Genomic DNA, 20,085 nt, shown 5'->3' with positions numbered 1-20,085 from the left:
TAATGAGGCAACAAAGAACACACAAATGATACACACCAGAAAGGAGTATTTGAAACTCTAATGCTGATTTAAAGTCTTTGAAAGCAAGAGAATCGAAGAAAATGATCAAGTCATAGGAGGACTCAAGCACTGCAGAAGAACAGTGTTATTCGTGTCCTACAAATTGGCTGATTTAGTCATCAAGGCGGTACTCTCAGCTACTTTCGAGAAGTTAGTTCACCTGATCAGATTACATCATCTCAAAGATCTCGACGAATGTACACATGAGGGGAAGTCATTACGCGCTGCACTCTTTTTCCCTTAACCATGGTTTTTCCCATTGGGTTTTTCTGGTGAGGTTTTTAACGAGGCAGCATCTACGGCGTTTTGAAAGCACTTCGACATATTGGACATCAAGGGGAAGTGTTATAAATATTGTAGTGATGTCCATATGGATAGTCCTAGATATACTTATTCCCCACTCCAAGTTAAGCTTTGTCTCCAAGCTATTGTATCATATATAAGGAGATCATTATTCATGGAATAAGACACACTAATTCATCTCTTCTCTTCTCTAATTCTCTTCTTACTTACAACAGTAATGAATAAATCTGATTTGTCTAGGAATGTTTTGTTTTCCAAGGATGTCTGCAACTATGTTGGAACTACGGTGTTAGTCCATTCGTATTGTTCTTCTTTAGAACCTTATGTACATAGGCTATATATACAGAGAAGAGTAAGTCCTAAGGAGGAATTGATTACAGTATATACGAGAATATATAGTTGACATAATCAGAGATACGAGGATATCTCTCTATACAAATAGTGAGAGAAGAAGAAGAGAATTGGGAAGATTGATTTTAGGGTTTTGTGGTGTTGGTTTCTGAGAGATCTAAAGTGGTGTAGCGAGTATGACCAATTACGCATATTCTGCATTCTACAAGAGTGTATACGCTGTGGTGGAGGATTCTTCACTGGATGCAGTAGTCTCGTGGAGCAAACACAAGAAAAGTTTCATCATTTGGGATCCGATAGAGTTTCAGAGAAGGGTTATGCCGACGGGCAGACAAAAAAGAATACTATGCTTAAATTTCCCCATGTTTATCGACGACCTTAAGTACTATGTAAGTTTCTGGATTTGCAAGATTTAACTCTTAATTAATCATCAACGGCGACCTTATAATGTGTGTTTTTGTTTTTTTTTTGGTGTTGGTATTAGGGATTTGTAAGGGTTAAGGGATCTAAGCATCGTTATCACTTTGGACATCCGAAATATTTTGTGAAAGGTAAACCTGAGCTTATGACAAAGATGTATGAAGAGGCTCATGAGAAGAGAATGCACAAATTTCAACAAGCCAGGGCTATGAGAAAGGCTATGAGAAAGAAAGCCGAAGCTAGAGCCATGGAGTTATCGGGTGCCTTGGGTGATTTAGCTCTTTGATGTTTAGCTATGTGCTTTTGTTTGTTGACATCTTTAATGTTGGGTCGATTGCGTTTTGATGAATCCTTATGTTGTTCCTTAAGACAACATATTTGCAACTCAAAGTTTTATTCTATTTGTTTGAACTTATTACAAATATTGCCATTCGCCTAGTGGCCATTGTCCTTGATTAATATCAGACATGCCAGTAGGAAGTAAGATGCAAACACACAGTCTGCACCATATAGTGCCTCGACTACATCTTATCAAATCTGACGAGTATTATAGTGTTGATCTCTCTATGATGATCAGTGATTACCCAGAGAGCCCTTGGGATTTTGTAGATTACAGCGAGCGCCGCTGTTTCTGAGGTTATCCGACCAAGGAGATGAATCGCGGAGGTCAAAGGAGCGGACCTGGCAAGCACACGCGGCGAACTAGCTCCAAGCAGAAGCCGGAGGCCTCTAGTGACGACGAAGGTGTTGCCTTCGACACCTTAGTTCTCGCTCAAATGCATTTTCTATCTTTCTCGATTACTAGTTTGACCGGCGATACTAGTTGGGGCCAGTAGGAGGTTTAGAAAATTTTAACTAGAGCTTTGTAATAGATAACCTATTATGTATGCTTTAGTGCACCAAACTTTAGCAAATAAAAAAAAAAAATTTGGACCACAGGAATGTGTAAAATTGGAAAAATTCAAGAAACAATGAAAACTTTCTCAAGCATTGACTTGTAGTCTCTCAGTTATAACTAAAAACAAGTTTACATTTCAATCTTCAATTTCGTCATGTATTCCCATAAAAGAATACACTTCCCTTGAACAACACAGAGAAATTACAAAAAAAAGCCTTATATATTTACAACTCACAACATTCCTTACTTTTTTGAGTAATGGAAAATTTAAACTGGTGTGACAACATTAGTGTAATCTATGGAAGAATAGTAAACAATCAACGACTTGAAGTCAACTAGTTTCTTCTTATATGCTCTGCCTCCAATGTTGAAGAAGTGCTGTTGCTGAATTGCAGATTTTTCGGTCTTTGTGCTTTGTAAGATAGGAAAGCTTCTTCATGATCCTCTTCGTTTCCGGAGCCGTTGAGCTGATGGTGAATTCGTCTTTGAGCAAAGAGAGTGTGTCTACGCAGATCGATGTCTCTTTTGTAGACAGGAGAATTCCCTTCGCACTAGCCTTATCTGCAGATTTCTCAGCTATTTCAAACAGCTCCAACATCTCTCTTGAGTTCTTCTTCACGGCCGCTGGACCAGACTCATGCTTCTTAATCGCTACCGCTTCATGAGCCACCGATCTAGGGTTTTCAGGTAGAGCAGCAGGTTGCTTCTTCTTCTTCTGTATAGGCTTCTTCGCTGCCAAAACACCAGCCTTGTTCGGATTATATTGTTTCTTGTGACAAACTTCAAGAACCCTAGATCTCTGATCTTCCTCTGCTCCAATACCACGAGCGGTCACAGATCTCTTAAACTTTTTCTTCTTCAAATCGGGACACGCTTTCGCAACAAGATCTGCTGCAGGTGTCTTCTTAACGAGCATCGTGTTGTTGTTGCAAGTAGAAGGGTCTCTGGAATAAAGAGTTCTCATCCAGGAGAGGAACAAGGCTTTAGCTTCCGTACTGATTTTAGGGTTTCTATGATCTTTGAGAATAACCAAAAGAGATATCTCTTTAGACACGCGGACAAGATCCTTTGCGCAGAAACTCAATTTCTTCAAGTAACAAAGGATATCAAAACATCGATCAGCACCATCGATGGTCTGTGAATTCGCGGCTCTGATTGCTATGGAGCACAAACGACGAAGATCGGACATCTCCTCCGTTGCAATTGCAACCTTCGTCATCTTATTGGTCAGGTGCTTTTCTTTCCTAGAGAATGTAAGAGAAGAGAAGTAGAGCTAGGGTTTTGATTTTGGAAATCAACAATAGAGATCAGAATATGGAAAATCAACAATAGTGAGCTCCAGATAGTTTATATAGAACCGTCGAGTGTAGAGACCCCCCAAAAAAAGGAAATTTCAGAAGCTTCCCGTTGGTCCCAAGCAATTACACTCGTGTTTCATCTAACAAAGAGTCCGAAGTAGCGTGAAAACGACGCCGTTATATTGAGACGGTTACGGTATTTCCATTTTTTTACTTTGCTTCAAAGGGGTAAATGCGTCAGGTAGGACATTTCAACGGTAACAAAATTACGATCAAACGACAACGCTCGATCTTGTTATCATTTTTTCTTTTTTTTTTTGACTAACGATCTTGTTATCTTTGTTGTTGAGTTACATCTGTCCGGTTAATTTTTCTGTTTCTTTTTTTAACAACAGAACTTTATTAATTATACTGTGAACATATTATACAAATACATACATAATAATGAAACCACAACAAATAACATAGATAAAATGATACAAAACCATAGAACACAAAGAAAAGCATGATAAGCTTCTCTTTGAAAAGGTCTTTGTTAATAGAGTTTTTTTTTTGTAACATGGTCTTTGTTAATAGAGTTATAAACTCATATTGCCTAGCCATCGATTTTCTTGTTAAGATTCAATTATTCAAGATATACATACTCATATTCCATATGCGGTGCTTAAGCTATTGATATTGAAAATTTAGTGAACATCCTTTGGTCACCATATAACATATGCCAATGATATATTTCATTTATGTTACAAATTTTTGAGATAGACTATAATGACAATTTTCATTTTATAATAGTTCAATATAATTTAAATATATCTACATCACCCTTAAAATAAATTATTTGCATCGTGGTTGAGCTTCTTTTTTTTTGTAATTTTGCCTCAATTAATTTTTTTAAAAAAGATATAGCATTTCTGGAAAACCACTCTGAACCTTTTGAATGTGAAATCACTAATTAATCATTTGGTCAAACCAATGGACGACTAAAACATATCACTAACATAGTAACATATCGTCTGACTCAAATATATTGTTCAAACAAAATGATAACCAATGTTAAAACATAGCTCAAAAACAGAGTTGTGCATACCTCAAAAACAGTCTTGTTTATGAGATGCTGCAGACATTCAAGAAGTTCCATTTAGACGAGTATTGGCGGTGTAGTTGAGGGAGGTTATCTTGTTGCGGATAAGCTTATCAATATTCCAAACGAGGTGAAGGATCCGAATTATAATCAAAGATGAAATTCGTCCAAAATACCATTTAATAGACCATAAAATCTTCTTTACATAATAAACACAACTATATATAGAGCAAGAAAAAGTCAATAGATAGATTACATAACCATTACTACCATTTACTTCACTAAATATAACTCAATGAATCCCTAGTGCCTGCATTTGTCTAACCATCAACATAGACGAATCATACATCTCCTTGCGGCTCACGTCACCTTCCTTTCCTCCTTCCTCTTTAAAAAACCTCTCACTTCCATCCAATGTACACACCACTTGGCTAATGCTAGGTCTTAGCTTTGGATCGGTCCTCGTGCAAAGTAATAGTTTGACAGAACATGTTTTGTGATCGTGACACTCGGAATAAAAGTATGGTAATGCAAATATGATTGTCTAGAAATGGTTTGTTTTTCAAGGATGTTTGTCTGCAACTATGTTGGAACTACGGTTAGTCCATTGGTATTGCACTTCTTCAAATTTGTTTTCCCATCGCCCCATGTCCCGAAGCCAATTAGCTATAGCAAATTTGGACGACGTCCTGTTTACCAAATTCACTACATTTTGATTGTCACCCTTAAAGATTATCTTTAACCGAGGAGCTCAGCTGTTGTGACAGCCACCAGTGGAAGAACATCTTATATTGGTCAGGACCAATATAGCCAGCAGCCTTCACATGCAAGCTCAGCTGTGACAGCCACCAGTGAAACATTCAATACCGTGGTGCCTCCTTATGCACACCTCCAATACATATTCATGTATCAACAGGTATAACAGAACGTCAATCTAGTCATCTTTTTCACTTCGTTTAGCTTTTTAATTTCTCTTTTTGCCAGGACCATGTTATCTATTATCTGGATTTCCAGTAGAAACATTTGTAGTATGTAACTATGTAAGGTAAAAAAATTAACTTTTATTTAACCGAAGTTTCTTATTTCATCTTTCAAGTCTAAACGTATCAGAGACACAAAGTTCGCTCGGATTAAAACTCATGTGGTTTCATGCTGAAATACTTGAAGATACAAACGGGCTCCACTCAGAGTCTTCCTCGCTATCACTGTCGTCGCCTCCTCCTCCTCCAAACATGGAAGCCATTTTCATGGCTAGATTTGCAGCTATTTCCCTCCTCTGAAAATCAGGCATCAACCGCAAGTTGTCACGGATGTTCCCTATTTCTGACATCAACTGTTCCACTTCTTCCAAGTCATAACCCAAAGGTTTCTCATCTGTTGCTATGTCAGTCTCACTCTGTGACCCTGAAGACCGCAGCTCAACTTCCTTTGGATTCACCATATTATTAATCTCTACATCTGGTGAGGTGTTGGATCCGCCAGCATCTGCGTAGTATGAATGCGCTTCACATAGATCGGTGGCTGAGCCTGATGATAGCACTTGGTACTCCAATTCATATTCAGATTCTTCTTCTTCTGAAAACTCTGACAAGGAGGAGGGGAATACAAAGATCCAATCAAAATGAGTCTCCTCCCTCACATATAGAAGAAAAAAAAACGCAAATAATAATAACCTTGGCCATGAGTAGGTTCATTAATCTTATCACCAGATTTGAGAATCATTCCAGGCCACATATGTGCCGAAAGTGCACCAAACAGACGTTCAACCCCTTGAGTATCCCCATCCACTGATAAACCTGCACATTGCAACTTGGTTAACTACATCACTTCATCAATACGAAGGAAGGGATTGTGTGAAACTACTTACACTTGTCAAAATCAGGATTAGATGCACAAGCCTCAATGAACTCAATGTTGTTGTCGCGGCACCAGTCAAGACATGTTCCCCTGACATCCAGTGATGCACTATCATGAGGTGGGAGAAGATCAGCTTTGTTCCCAATGCACAACAATATATCAAATCTGTTGATGATGATGTCCGCATGAGAAACCCATTCTTGAAGAGCAACAAGAGTTGACATCTGCAAAAATATATGTAAGGGGTGAGAGAGAACGAGGAGAGAGAGAGTGAGAGGGGGGAGGGGGAGTTATGAATCTCAACTCAAACCTGAGTCAAGTCGAAGACCATAACTAACGCCACAAGTGGATGATCTGAGTGAGGGAGAGAGTAGTCATCGTCGCAAATATTTGAAATCCATACAGATACATCCGCAGAGTAATACTTGGTGTTAATCGTCCAGCTGCCCCACGTCACATTAAAGAGTGTTAAGAAACTCTTCAGGAAATGGTATTATTACACACAGTAAAGGTCCTTCCTTACTCATGAACTTGTGTTTGAGATGTTGATGATGAATCCTCAAAATCGACAGAGAGCAATCCTGTGAATTTAAAAAAAAAAAACCCCAAAAAATGAGACGGAGTAACGGAAACGCTATAAGACTAAAGATCCAAAAGAAAGGAAGCACGTGCGTACGAGAGAGAAGGGTGCGCTTGCCGACACCAGGGGAACCGACGACGACAACTCCCGGTCTGCCTCCTTCCATCTCCGCCAATCAGACAGACAGACGCAGTTTCTGATTCAAGCTTCAGGTGTGTGAGTGAGATCACAAGCCAAACCCAATCAGGCCCATAGAGATGATTATAGTTTTCTTTGTAACACTTTTATAATACCCAATACAAAGGCCCAACAAAACTAGCTGTAAAAATTCCGAAAAGCTTGATAAGTTGTAAAAATCGAAGTTTCTTAAGTCTCGACTTCTCCAATATGATATCTTTTGCACCTAGATTGAACTCTTTATTTAGATTAACTGTTTCATATTCAGAGAGTTGAACAACAAAGTCGTTGTAGTATAGTGGTAAGTATTCCCGCCTGTCACGCGGGTGACCCGGGTTCGATCCCCGGCAACGGCGTTCTTTTTAACTTTTGCTCCTGTAGTTTGTTGTCTCCCTCCATCTTTCTTCCAGCGTCTAACATGCGTATTAGCTTGAATGAGTGTTTCGCTAGAGCTTTGTTTTTCAGTGTCTTATACACTGGATATGGGTGTCATCAGCGTTTTCTGCACACAAATATGTTCCGATCAAATGCCTTAGATACCCTATTGAATATATGTATTAGTGTAGTTATTAACCGTGTAATTAGTGTTTGGTTTAAAATCTGTTTTAATGTTTAGCTTAACCGGAGACACTCACTATGTAAGTAACAGATTGTATTTCATTTCACCATTAACATCAATACAAAAGTTTGTTAGACATCGGTCTTTCTTCCTCTAGCTTTTGTTTACACGACTTGTCTCTCAATTTTGTATGACTGTTGGTGCTATTTGCACCCATCGAAAGCCCGTTCTTGTAGAGTTCACGGGAATAAGCTTAAGCAGGACAAAGGGGTAGGTATACACTAAGCTACAAAATTTTGTTTATTTAAAATTGTATTTTAGAATAGATATGTATAAACTTGGTCAGTTCTTCCGATGCCATAATGTTAGGAAATTTTTTTCACTCTTCTATAAAAACTATAGCTATATAAATATGTTTTTTTAACCTACAATAACAACATATCCACTATCAGTTCATTTTAAACATATTTTCTTTTATTGGTTTTGGTTGGTTATTTCAAGTATGTTTTGAATATGAGATTTAAAGATACATATAAGAATCAAAGTAAATCGCATCAGTTCGGTTAGTCTTTGATTTGGTTCAGGTAATAAACTAGGAACCATAAAATATCCACAAAAGTTCAGCAGGTTCATTTCAGTTTTGGTTCGTTTTGGGGTAATTCAAATAAAAATATGAAAATTTGAATAAAATATTAGATATTTGTGGATTATTTTAGATGTTTCACATAATAATAATATTTAGACATTTACCAGATATTTTTGGATAATTAGGTTTTTCATATACTTTTGGACACTTTAGTAGTTTTTAAGTTATATCTATAAATATTTAGTTATTTAATATATATATATAGTTAATATTTATGTATATATATATATAAAATATCATTAAAATGAGTTTCCTTTTATATGAGACAAATAGATGATGAAGAAATTACGTAGTCAAAAACACATCCTAGTTCAATGCCTACTATTGTGCAATTTATTTGGACAACATTTATTTAAGTCTCCCATAAGTAAATCACTTTTATTTTCGAATAATATTGTTTCTTACCCAAGAAATAAAGAAAGCTAACGTTTGGTTCAAGAAATATGTCGAAGATACCAGAGAAACAAGAACTGCCACTAGAAACAAGTCCGTACACAAAGTATGAGGATATTGAAGATTACAAGAAGAACGCTTATGGAACATCTGGTCACCAACAGGTTAAGCCTGGCCAAGGTGGTGGCACAACCGACGCACCTACCCTCTCCGGCAGTGCTCCTCCATCCGCTATTGATTCAGCTAACCAACAAGCTAAGAAGTGAACCCCACAGTTTTTTTTAACCACTCAGTTATTACAAAACAAAAACCTGTTTCTCTTGCTTCGATTTTATTTACTATCCAATGTGATTATGCCTTGTGAAAATTAACTTGTTCTTTTTTTGTTTCTTTCTCATAATCCAATTTTTGTCAGTCTTAATCCATTGTTATGATCCATGTTTCATCAGTAAATGTCTTAAAATATAAACGTAATTTTTTTTCCTATCTCTTGATAAAAATAATTTGGCAAATTATCACTATCTTTAATTTGAAAATTACCATTTAAAAGAAATTGTTTTGTACAACAAAAAGTGTTAGTTCGTCATAATATTTTAAATGCTTATTCATCCTAAACTCCCTACACGATAGATAGTGTACACACTTGAGTTATAGCATAACGTATCTTCCTAACTTCCTCTTCCTGCTTGACGAATTTTGGGAAAATAGATGTATAAGCAACATTTTAGTTAAGTTTTTGGATATAACATTAGCTAACTAATACTACCATTGTCGTCCCTATAATTAGATAGATACCAATTTGGGCTTTTATCGGTTTTGGATAAGTTCCGTCCTAAACCGGAAACAAATTTCCCGATAGTTGATCACAGCCAAATACGTAGTTTTTTTTTCTTTTGAAACTAGCCGAAATATATTTTCTCAAAAAAAAAGCCTAGCCGAAATATTAGTCACAGCCAATGAAACAACTACGATTTGGTTTAAAAAAAAAAGAGAGCAAGAAGGCATCTAACTCATGATTTTAATTTTATCCAATTAATCATATACTGAAAAAATTGTTATAAAAAATTTCCATGCTCGTGTAGTTGTGGAGGCCAGCCAACTACCTAACGAGTCCAAGTGATTCCTTAGTCACACAGGTCGATTGGGTTACGCTCTTCGTGTATTTAACCTCACCTACCAAACTTGTAACAATATTTGCTTTCATTAGGCATCATTAACTGTAACTGCAAACTAATATGTTTTCCCCCGACAAATGAAGAAGATTTAGCTTATGCTGGTTTCTTTACTCGGTGGTTCCTTTCAAACATTCAACAAAAATTGTGACTTGGTCTTCGTGAAACCCATATATATAACGGGCTAACTATGATGCTATTGGGCTATGGAGCTTGTATTAATACATCACTAATTACGGGCCACAAGTAAACGTCGACGTTTAGCTTCTTTTTTTCTCCCACAAACCCCTTAAAGAGAGTCATCTCTCTTCCATGCATCTTCTCTAACAACTCTTCTTCCTTTTCGCTCTCGAGAGTGTCTGTACAAAACCTTCCCTAAGTTCCTTCTAGCTACTTGCAGGTTTGTTTCAAAATTTCACTTTTTTTTTCCATTCTCTTTTTCTTTATTTTGTTGTTGAAATCTGAGTGTAACGTTTTGGTGGATTATTGTTGAAATTTTTTTTTTTTTTTTTTCAACATTTTTATTGTTGAAATTTGCCATGATAAATTGTCCGAAGTAAGTCCTGGATACAATCTAGTGACCAATAATCAGATAAAAATCGAAACTTTGGTCTGTCTACTTAGTAATTGTTTTATGAGTAAACCTTAATCTTGTTACCCATTACTTTTGTGGTTTGTGGTCTTGGAATCAGCTTCTTAGCAATTCACTGTTTCGTCCTGCTTACTTCTTCTGTCTTGACTTGGAATCAGCTTCCTAGCGATTTACTCTTTCTTCTTCTTCTTGCTTGAGATGATATGTCTGAACTTGAAATGTCTGAGACTTGAAAATGTTTGAGATTAGAATGTGTGAACTTGGAATTTCTTAATATGAAATGTCTGAACTTCCTGTCTTAATATGAAATGTCTGCACTTCCTGTCTTAATATGAAATGTCTGAACTTGGACTGTTTCTGAACTTGAATGATGTCTCTGAACTTGAAATTAGCGAGCACTCTTTTGTCTTGTAGGCTAACCAATAACATGTTTCCTTTTTTTTTGTTTAGGTATTTTCTGACTCATTCAACCACAGCTGTTTTCAGATGTCTGAAAACATGGAACAGTTCTCTCCGGAGCTGCCATCATCATCCCCTCTGATTCCGTCGCTTCCAGACGACGTCACGGTTGATATCGTGGCACGTGTACCCATAAGCCATTACCCGACACTCTCCCTCGTCTCCAAGAAGTTCAGAAAACTCATCGCCTCCCCAAATCTCTACAAGAGGCGATCCTTCTTAGGCATCACCCAACACCGCGTCTATGCTATCCTCCGCAACCGCAGCTACTCCGGTGACTGCCGTTTCTACATCCTCCACCGGAAACTCGACTGCTGTAGTAGTAACCACCACCGCTTGGTCATCGTACGATCACTCCCTCCCATGTCTTACCGTGCAAGCTTTGCCTCGGTGGGTTCGAAGATATATGTGTTCAACGAGGTTGATGCCCTCAGCATCGACTGTAACTCGCACACGGTGCAGCCCATCTCCGACATGCCTCAGCGCTTCTCGTCGTCTCCCATGTCTAGTATAGTTGCTAACGTCATCGGCGGGAAGGTTTACCTGATCGGTGATTCCGCAGTCGTTACGAGTGGTGGGATGTCGTGGAGGAAAACAGTGATGGTGCTTGATACAGAGACGCAGACGTGGGAGCCAGTGGTGATGGTGAAACAAGACATGCGGGTTGGTGCGCTTTGGTCTGGTGCTGTGGTGATGGAGGATAAGATTTGCATGAAAGGTTATAGGAATAAACAACGTTCTTTTGTTTATGGACCAGAGGGAAACAAGTGGGAATCGATGGGGGAGGTGATGAACTCTAAGGAGTGGGGGGAGGGTGCATGTGTGGTTGATGATGTCTTGTACTATCTTGATTGCTCAGAGAAGGCGTTGAGGGCGTATGATCCAAAGCAGAGCCGTTTGAGTGTTGTCGACGGTTTGGAAGAGTTTTTGGCGTGTGAGTGTGTCATGTCAGAGTTGCCTAATGTGGTGAAGAGCGGTGAGAAGAAGATGGCTCTCTTCTTTCCTAAGAAACATGACGGCAAGGAGGTCATTTGCTGTGCGGAGATTGCTTTGGAAAGGCACCAAGGTGGAGAGATTTGGGGTAAGGTCAAGTGGTGTGATGTTGTCGTTGAGGATGGGCTGTTTGACATTGTCAATTGTGTGGCTGTCACGGTTTGATGATGCCAGCATAATAATAATTAATCATCTCTGTTTGTAGATCCCTTCATATTTTTAATTATCCTAAATGACATCTCGTGTGGTTGTAAGTTTGCTAACATCGTTTATGTTAAAGACTAAAAACTTGTGCTATGTGCAGTTATGTTTTATTCTTGAATCGTTTCCTTGGACATGAGATAACCCCACGCCCAAACCACCTATCATTTCATGGGCTGAGCTTTTTTCTTGGTGCAGAATACAAACGCAATCAGCTCCTCCCACCCTTAGGAAGCTGGCCACTCATACGCTCATTTATCACGTATGGAGGCAGAGGAACAATGCTCTCCGTAACAACACTCACCTCTCGCAAGCCGACACTTTCAGATTACTGGACAGAGATGTGAGGAACACCATCACTGCAAGGCGCAACAAACGCTCATTCACCAACCTCATGACCCTTTGGATAAGATGACTAAGTCTTGCCAATAGTCTAGCAACTACTTCCTTTCTTGTTTTACTTTGGTACAAAAAAATTTCTGATCAAACTATTTCTTTTCTTGTTTTTATTTAATTTTGCCAATAAAGATGTATGTAAAGGTCATTTCCCTTGTAAAAAAAACGCTCATTTTAGTTAATGATATTTACAATTTAGCAAAAAAAAAATTAACAACCAGCTGGTACATAGGACTGAAAAAAATACTGAGTTTAAAAACACTTAGAACAATGAAGGCCACCCTCCTGTTTTCATTTGGATCACATGTTTATTTTGAATATATATTAAATTGAATTGCATTGAAATTGTATTAGTTAACGTTAATATTTAATAGTTGTAATTTTCTGACAGCATAAGTGTAAATATTTTAGAACCTAAATGTTAGTTTTCAAAGAAACATATACAATGAATAAATTATTTTGATTTTTAATGTTAGTATTTTTTTTTGTAACCTAATATTTTTATCTATATATTTTTAACATTTTTATCTATATATGTTTAGCATGTTTTTCCAAATAATATTTTTATCTGTATATTTTTATCTGTTCTTCATGTATTTAGAAATAAATATTTCACTTTTTTTTAGAAATAAAAATTAGATAATTTCCAAATAATATATAGAACATTTTAGTAACAATTTTTCACTTTAATGATTAAAAGGTTTTGAATCAAAGTTCACATATCTTTTTAAGCCCATAATCCAAATATTTCTTATATATTAAAAGAAGAGCATTAACTTTAATGCACTCACAATAACAACATTGTCACGTGTCGCTCTCACAATCAAATTAAAAATCAATTGAATATAATTTCTATAAATTGTTTTACCTATTTTCCTAAATATCCTAAAACTCTACACATGAGTTGTGTGACCAAGAAAAATGATTTAAAACAGAGTATATTGGTAAACAAGATCTAGGCACAACTAAAGCAAATTATCGATCTCCATTCTTTTGAATTTGGATTTGTCCAACGTAGAACCAAATTGATGTCCACATTAAATAGACCTAATTTCTTTTTATTTTATAAATAACAAAATTAATAATTTCACTCCGCGTAAGACGCAGATTATCACCTAGTACAAAATGGTTGCAGCCTATATGACATCAAATCCGATAAACTTGTTTTTTTGTCAACTACTTATACAAAGAAATCAAGTTTTGTCTGATAACAAAGTTGTTCCAAGAACTATCTACTTTATTAAAACGGAATAAGTTTTGAAAATTTTACTTATAAAAGTTGTTTTGGACCCTTTTATTTTTTTTTTTTTTTTAGTCTTACACTCTATATTATAAATATGCTAAGCCATCTAACGATTAGTTCCTATATTTATGCATTTCATCATTTATTATCTTTACATTTATTTTATCCTCACAAGATTTCAAAATCTATTACCCATACATTTTTTTTACCTAAAGGTCAAAACTAAATGCCACCAAACTACATTATTACCATACATGCATACACACATTTCATCGTAGTGATTTCAGGGTGTCAGCATTTGTTTGACATCCTTTTCTGAGAAATCAAGGTTCATCAAAAATGATAAAGTGTCGTCATTCTCACGCAAAAAGAGAAGAAATGGAATACATGTGTGTAGTTTTAGTTGATGATGCTTATATTTTCTTTTTACTTGACTTTAGATTGTATTTTAGTTTGTATATATGTTTATGCTGACCTGTTTAGGATTTAAATATTAATATTAATATTAATATGAACGACAAAAAGAAACACTAATAGCTTTTACAATATTATCGATGTATTGATACTGTAATTGTTACAAAACTATATAATACATTTTATATCAAGCTTAATACTATATACTATGGAAATTCTTAACTTTTTATAATTTAGATTATATCTCAACATCCAATAATATTGCAGATAGTTTATGTACGTGTTTTTTATTTGAAAACATATGTTACCGAAATTATTATACAAAAACAAAACTAGATTAATTTTAAAACATTTTATTTAGTTTAAGATAGTATACCCGCCGCTGATACTGAAAGTATATTATAAAACTACATAAATAAAATTTTGAATATTAATTTTTAAAAATTAATTCTTCAAATATCTACACAAACAATCTAATTTTTTTTTTTTTGAAAATTGATTCATTTTCTTTCAAATATGTATCTAAACAAACTATATCTACAATATTAAAAATGAATCATTACCCAAAAATATACATAAAAAAATTGTTGGATCCTTTCACAAACTAATTATTTTTGGTCCAACTATTTGAAAAATCAATTTGCGGATGGGGTTATGAGTTTTTTAATGCAGGGTGAGTATGGGTTGGTAAATTTTGGATCGCGGCTACCCATCGACCCCCAAAGTATTAAAAAATTAAATATTTTTAAAAATACAGGAATTTAAAAAATAATAATTTAAAATTTAAATCATGTATAATTTTTTATTACAAATATACTTTTATAGTAAATAAATTAAATAATGATTTTAAAATATGTATACAACCCGCGGATGACCACAAAATTAAGCGAAGCAGATGCGGACACAAAATTATTTGTTTGCGGATTGTGCGGAACATATTTTTAACCAAAACAAAACTGAAAATCTGTGGGTTAGCGGGTCAGCGGGCGAGTTCGACCCGCAACTCAGCCTTAACCGTGCATATACAAGATCAATTTTTAAATTTTCTATTATTTAATAAAATATATTTTGATTTAAATTTATACACAAATATTATTACAAAAAAATACAAATATAAACAGAAAGAAAAAAGAAATATCAAAATTAAATTTAAAATAAAAATATACCCGCCTTTAAAATTTATACATAAATATGATTACAAAAAATACAAATATAATCAAAAAGAAAAAACAAATATCAAAATTTTAATTTAAAATAAAAAAATAAATCTGCCCTTTTAAAAGCGGATCAAAATCTAGTTTCTATTATAATTGGTATGATCAACATGTGAAAATGACGCTTTTGTATTATGTTTCCTTTGCAAGGAACCTGCACAAACATTTTTGCTTCATAGAGGTATGAATAGAATTGAAAACTTGAAAATTTATGCCATTAGACAAAAATAAACTAGCTCTAAAACTAATATTAACCAGTCAACCAAATTATTGATTGTATTCATCAAATCGGAACAGTCTGTCTCACTCCGAGTTAAATTAATAATCGATTATTGGATAATATGGTAATTCAATTTGAATTCAACAGCATATTAAATCGGTATAACAAAAATAGTCAACAAATCTCAAACTAAGGAAATATAGTAAACATTTTTCGGAATATGAATATGGAAATTCTGTAACATGAGTACTATAACAAATGAAGTATGTCATAAAAAATCACAGTATAAATAAGCATACCATGAAAAAACAATCCTACAAATAATTTGTTTTCTTAAATACTTTTTCAGATCGTTTCTCTAAATTTCATATTGTATATCGAGTGGTGCAGGTTAGTTCTTCAATTTCTTATTATTATCGGCGTTATATTATTAACATTGTGCTTATTTTTCATTGTTGTAATTTTTTATTTTAGATATTAAATATATTTATACGCAAATAACATGATAATATATGTAGAATTGCTAAATAAGAGTCATTTGACACATTTTCGAAAAATATTATTTGTCACACAATATCCGGATGATTTTGGGTTTCAAAAGTATGCAGTGTTTCATTATGATTACTAAAATTGATATCATGAAACAAAATATCAATATAGTGATTCGATCAATTGTTTATAATGAATTCTGATATGTTTTACAAATGTGAAAATCTAGATAAAGTTTTTTAGTCACATATATATTTGTAATTTTGAGCTATATTTTGGATTTTATCTTGCATATTATTTTGTATATATAAGTTCATTTTAAGTATATTAGTATACAAAATTATCTATTTCCCATTTAAATGAATATTGTGTAATTTTAATGAACCTATATAAACTATTAAATAAATATTAATTGAAATCATGTGCTAAAATTTATAGAGATTAATAGATAATTAATATAGTTATCTATTATATAATGATTCTGAAATGGAAACTTTTTTTCTTAAAGCAAATCAAAGTCTTTTTGTTAGCGTTTTTAAATATTTATTCGGTAAAAGTTTATATATAAATGCAAACTATGAGTTTTTATTTTCGATCTCTCTATTTCGGTTTATATTGTTTTATCAGAAGAATGAAAAAAAAATGCAAATTATGCGTTCATTTAATTTAATTTATTTATTGAACTCAATTATTAAATAAAAGAGCTTTGATCCAGCTACATAATTTCAAATGACTTTTTGGTCACTCGCTCTCTATATTGCAGTCTTGCACGGTGCAGAGGAATTGAACCAAAATGAACCAAGATCCGCAAAATTTAACTCAGGACGTACTTTCCTTGATCCCCAGTGTTGTCACCGAGATACCTCCTGTTTCAGAGTCAGAGACTGATTGCTCCGTGACTCTGTTTTGTACGACCCAACATGGCCTAAGAGTAGTGATGATGCCAAGATATCATGTACTGAGGAAAAACAGACCTCGCTGATGAAGCTTAAGCTTCTCTCGAAAGAAGGAAGAGAAGAGGAGGAGCAGTACGGCGTCTCAACAGAGTTAACTCTCTTCACCGATCCATGGACCATCAAGAAGAAACTGACTGCAAGGGATCGTAGCCACCAAAACCGTCTTCTTCTAAATGCCAGAACCGTCGATAGCCACTTAGTGAGATATCTCCCTGAGGGTAACCGAAAGATGGTCCAAGAAGGCCCGGGGTTAACAGTCGACGTGTATGATCACGATACTGACTCTACGCACCAGATTCTTCTAACGAAACTGACCAAGCGTGGATCCTATGTTCTCAGCGGTGGATGGTTTTTTGATTTTGTCATCAGGAGGGTGTTGAAGAAGAAAGATGAGATTGGAATGTATTGGGATCGTTCTGATTCGAAGCTTCATTTCAGCGTGCTGTCTCGTGCACCAACTGGAGTCAGCTCAGGTTCTGTTCTTGCAGTGCCATCTCAGGCACCAACAGGAGTTAGCTCAGGATCTGTCACCATAGCATCCTACTCTCCCCTTCTTGCAGATCCATAGAAACCTAAACTGGGTCTGCTAGATTCTTCTTTCATATGTTGTTGTTTTTGTTTTCGTTGTTGTTGTTGTTCATGTTTGCTTTTGGTGGTTGCCTTGGTGTCAGAGTCGTAAACATATTCTCCTTTGTTGCATCATTTGGTTTCTTATGCAAGTTATAAACAAAAGCATTGATTTTTTTTTAATGTGAAAAAAGCAATGGAAAAAAAGAAGTTAAGTTAAAAAAGAAGTATATGAAAAAAGACAGTATTAATCAAATAAATAATTAAACTATCCCACTTATTACTGCTTCCTTCACTATCAAACCACAAATCGTAAAAGCTACAACATGCGACTAAAAACCCAAGAGATCACTTCAAGAACAAATCCAGAGCCTAGCAACTCATTTTATATAGACAGTGTCACTATGTCTAGGGGGTCTATCAGGAACCGTACCTGGTTTGGATCTTGACGCTTCATGTCTAGCCAGCTCTGGAGGCACCGCACTGTTGCTCTGAACAAGAATCTGCTTAAGATCATAAAACACGTCAGTATCACAAAGAGTCAAGAACGTAGTAGCAACACCGCTTTTCCCAGCGCGTCCTGTACGCCCGATACGATGTGTATACATCTGTATAGGTTTAGGCATGTCATAGTTTATGACATGAGCCAAATCTTGAATATCGATTCCACGGCCTACAACATCGGTTGCAACAAGAACGTTGTACCTCTTTGCTCTGAACCCTTCCAAGCTGATTTCTCTCTGCTCTTGCGACTTCCCACCGTGCAAGGTCGTGACACGGTACCCTGCCCTGTCCAAATTCTTAGCAATAGAATGGCATTTTATCCTTGTGTTGACAAACACAAAGGCGGTTTTATCATCGCCGAGCTCTTCGAGAAGTCTCTGCAGTCTGGAGAACTTGTCAGATTCTTTCATCATAACCACGCGCTGCGATATCAAACCCTCCGTGGCCTCTCCTCCTGCAGTACCAATGGTGACGACAACAGGGTTCCTCAAGTACTTCCTAGCTAGCCGCTCTACACCAGGAGGCATTGTAGCACTGAACATATACGTGGTTCTGTAAATCTTCTTCTCCTCAAGCGCTTCTTCTTCCTTCTCCGGCTTCAAGTTACTCGAAGGCATCGCATCCAACACAGCTGCAACCTGAGGCTCGAAACCCATGTCTATCATCCTATCCGCCTCATCAAGAACCACGTAGTTGCACTGGTTCAGCACAACAAGCCGTCTCTCGAGGCAATCAATCAAACGACCGGGAGTAGCAATCACAATCTCGCACCCTCGTGCTAACTTCAACCCCTGCTCCTCAATAGACTGACCACCCACTAAACAAGTCACCCTAAACCCTAGAGAATCCGCAAACCTAACAGTTTCCTTCTCAATCTGCTGAGCAAGCTCACGAGCAGGCGCCATAACCACAGCATAAGGACCCTCGGTTTTACTCTCTTCACTCATAGGCGGCAGTCTAGTAATGTAATCTAACATTGGCAAGACAAAAGCGTGCGTCTTTCCAGAACCAGTCTTTGCAACGCCGATGACGTCACGCTGTTGTAGACCTAGCGGTATAGCTGCCATTTGAATCGGCCTGGGTTCCTTGTAGCCGGCTCTCTCCACAGCTCTTAGAATCTCGGAGCTTAGCTTGCTCTCTCCCCAGCTCCTAATTGGAGGAGGAATCTTGGAGCCTTTGTAAGAGATGTCGAAGTCTTCTTTAAAGATGCGCCAGTCTCTTTCGGTCATCTCCTCTAGTCTCTTCTCCCTCCAATCAAACGCATCTTCTGGTCTCGTCTCTCTCTGGTGCTTGGTGGCTTGTTTTTTCTGCGCGAGGCGGTCCATGCCGGCGAGGAAGCCTCGGCCGAAGAGGAGCTGAGCTTCGTGAGGGTTTTGGTAGAGAGCGTTGGTGTCTCTTGAAGTGTCCTCTGTGTTTTCCCAGTCGAAGGAGAAACGGGACTTGGCGTTTGGTCTTGCGATGACTCTCTTCTTGCCTCCGACTCCGAGGTACTGCTCTTTGATGGCCTCGAGAGCCTTCTCACGCTCTCGAGCTATTGTCTTCTCAACACGCGCCGCCTTCTCTTCGCGAGATTTGGCTTCTTCTTCTTCTTCTTCTTCTCGCTCACGGCGGTTACGCTCACGATCCCTATCTCTATCCCTCCTCCCACTATATCTATCTAGGTCGCGATCTAGGTCCCGATCTGTACTGGGATGGACGTTTGAGTCTTCAGTGTCGGGAGTGAGCTGTTCGCGGCGGCCGAGACGGTGAACGAAGGTTTGATCATGGCTGCGTTTTAGGGCAAACTCTTCGCGCTGAGATTTGGTGAGGAAGACAGGTTTCTTAGCATTGAAGGAATCGAGTGAATTCGATCCGATGACTTCGATTATTGATCGCTTCATCGGTTCCCTGGTGAAGAATAAGAATCAGAGCTACTCTCTCTGCTGAAGAAGATGTTTATACAACCAACCAAACGAACCCTCTTCTCCCCTTCTCTTAATTCGTTTGATTTATACCGGGGATTTTAGGCGGTTAGGCCCAATAGTTTTCTTGGACTTTGTAAA

General features: G+C 36.7%; 6 protein-coding genes and 1 non-coding gene across 8 annotated transcripts; 4 read left to right on the top strand and 3 right to left on the bottom strand.

Moving 5' to 3' along the window:
• The first annotated feature begins 566 nt into the window (after positions 1-566).
• On the top strand, positions 567-1,478 carry LOC108845378 (heat stress transcription factor A-4a-like). The gene is made up of 2 exons (XM_018618598.2): positions 567-1,103; positions 1,199-1,478. Exons 1-2 carry the CDS (start codon positions 891-893, stop codon positions 1,418-1,420), a joined length of 435 nt encoding a protein of 144 aa, XP_018474100.1. The 5' UTR covers positions 567-890; the 3' UTR covers positions 1,421-1,478.
• Positions 1,479-2,251: 773 nt separating this feature from the next.
• Positions 2,252-3,402, bottom strand: LOC108845377 (uncharacterized). The gene has a single exon (XM_018618597.2). It carries the CDS (start codon positions 3,249-3,251, stop codon positions 2,379-2,381), a length of 873 nt encoding a protein of 290 aa, XP_018474099.1. The 5' UTR covers positions 3,252-3,402; the 3' UTR covers positions 2,252-2,378.
• A 2,050-nt stretch (positions 3,403-5,452) lies between these two features.
• LOC108847698 (uncharacterized) lies at positions 5,453-7,091 on the bottom strand. 2 transcript variants are annotated; one of them, XM_018621018.2, is made up of 6 exons: positions 6,945-7,091; positions 6,792-6,849; positions 6,579-6,711; positions 6,279-6,492; positions 6,085-6,207; positions 5,453-5,995 (listed from the first exon to the last, which is right to left on the bottom strand). In XM_018621018.2, the coding sequence occupies exons 1-6, from the start codon at positions 7,012-7,014 to the stop codon at positions 5,559-5,561; spliced, it is 1,035 nt and encodes a 344-aa protein (XP_018476520.1). In that variant the 5' UTR covers positions 7,015-7,091; the 3' UTR covers positions 5,453-5,558. The 2 variants fall into 2 exon arrangements, with proteins under 2 accessions (XP_018476520.1, XP_018476521.1); XM_018621019.2 differs by having other exon boundaries at positions 5,453-5,986.
• A 218-nt stretch (positions 7,092-7,309) lies between these two features.
• On the top strand, positions 7,310-7,381 carry TRNAD-GUC (transfer RNA aspartic acid (anticodon GUC)). The gene has a single exon. It is a non-coding gene; the product is annotated as a tRNA-Asp (tRNA).
• A 2,747-nt stretch (positions 7,382-10,128) lies between these two features.
• On the top strand, positions 10,129-12,136 carry LOC108846006 (F-box/kelch-repeat protein At4g38940-like). Its single transcript, XM_018619212.1, has 2 exons — positions 10,129-10,195; positions 10,838-12,136. Exon 2 carries the CDS (start codon positions 10,874-10,876, stop codon positions 12,002-12,004), a length of 1,131 nt encoding a protein of 376 aa, XP_018474714.1. The 5' UTR covers positions 10,129-10,195; positions 10,838-10,873; the 3' UTR covers positions 12,005-12,136.
• Positions 12,137-16,652: 4,516 nt separating this feature from the next.
• LOC108846273 (DEAD-box ATP-dependent RNA helicase 21-like) lies at positions 16,653-19,990 on the bottom strand. The gene is made up of 2 exons (XM_018619496.2): positions 17,973-19,990; positions 16,653-17,682 (listed from the first exon to the last, which is right to left on the bottom strand). Exons 1-2 carry the CDS (start codon positions 19,921-19,923, stop codon positions 17,672-17,674), a joined length of 1,962 nt encoding a protein of 653 aa, XP_018474998.1. The 5' UTR covers positions 19,924-19,990; the 3' UTR covers positions 16,653-17,671.
• On the top strand, positions 16,998-17,540 carry LOC108845376 (B3 domain-containing protein At2g33720-like). Its single transcript, XM_018618596.2, has one exon. It carries the CDS (start codon positions 16,998-17,000, stop codon positions 17,538-17,540), a length of 543 nt encoding a protein of 180 aa, XP_018474098.2.
• Positions 19,991-20,085: the final 95 nt, after the last annotated feature.

The sequence above is a fragment of the Raphanus sativus genome, chromosome 3 (genome assembly GCF_000801105.2).
Source record: "Raphanus sativus cultivar WK10039 chromosome 3, ASM80110v3, whole genome shotgun sequence".
Lineage (NCBI taxonomy): Eukaryota > Viridiplantae > Streptophyta > Magnoliopsida > Brassicales > Brassicaceae > Raphanus > Raphanus sativus.
The sequence above is the reverse complement of the archived record's forward strand: the minus strand, read 5'-3'. Positions and strand labels throughout refer to the sequence as shown.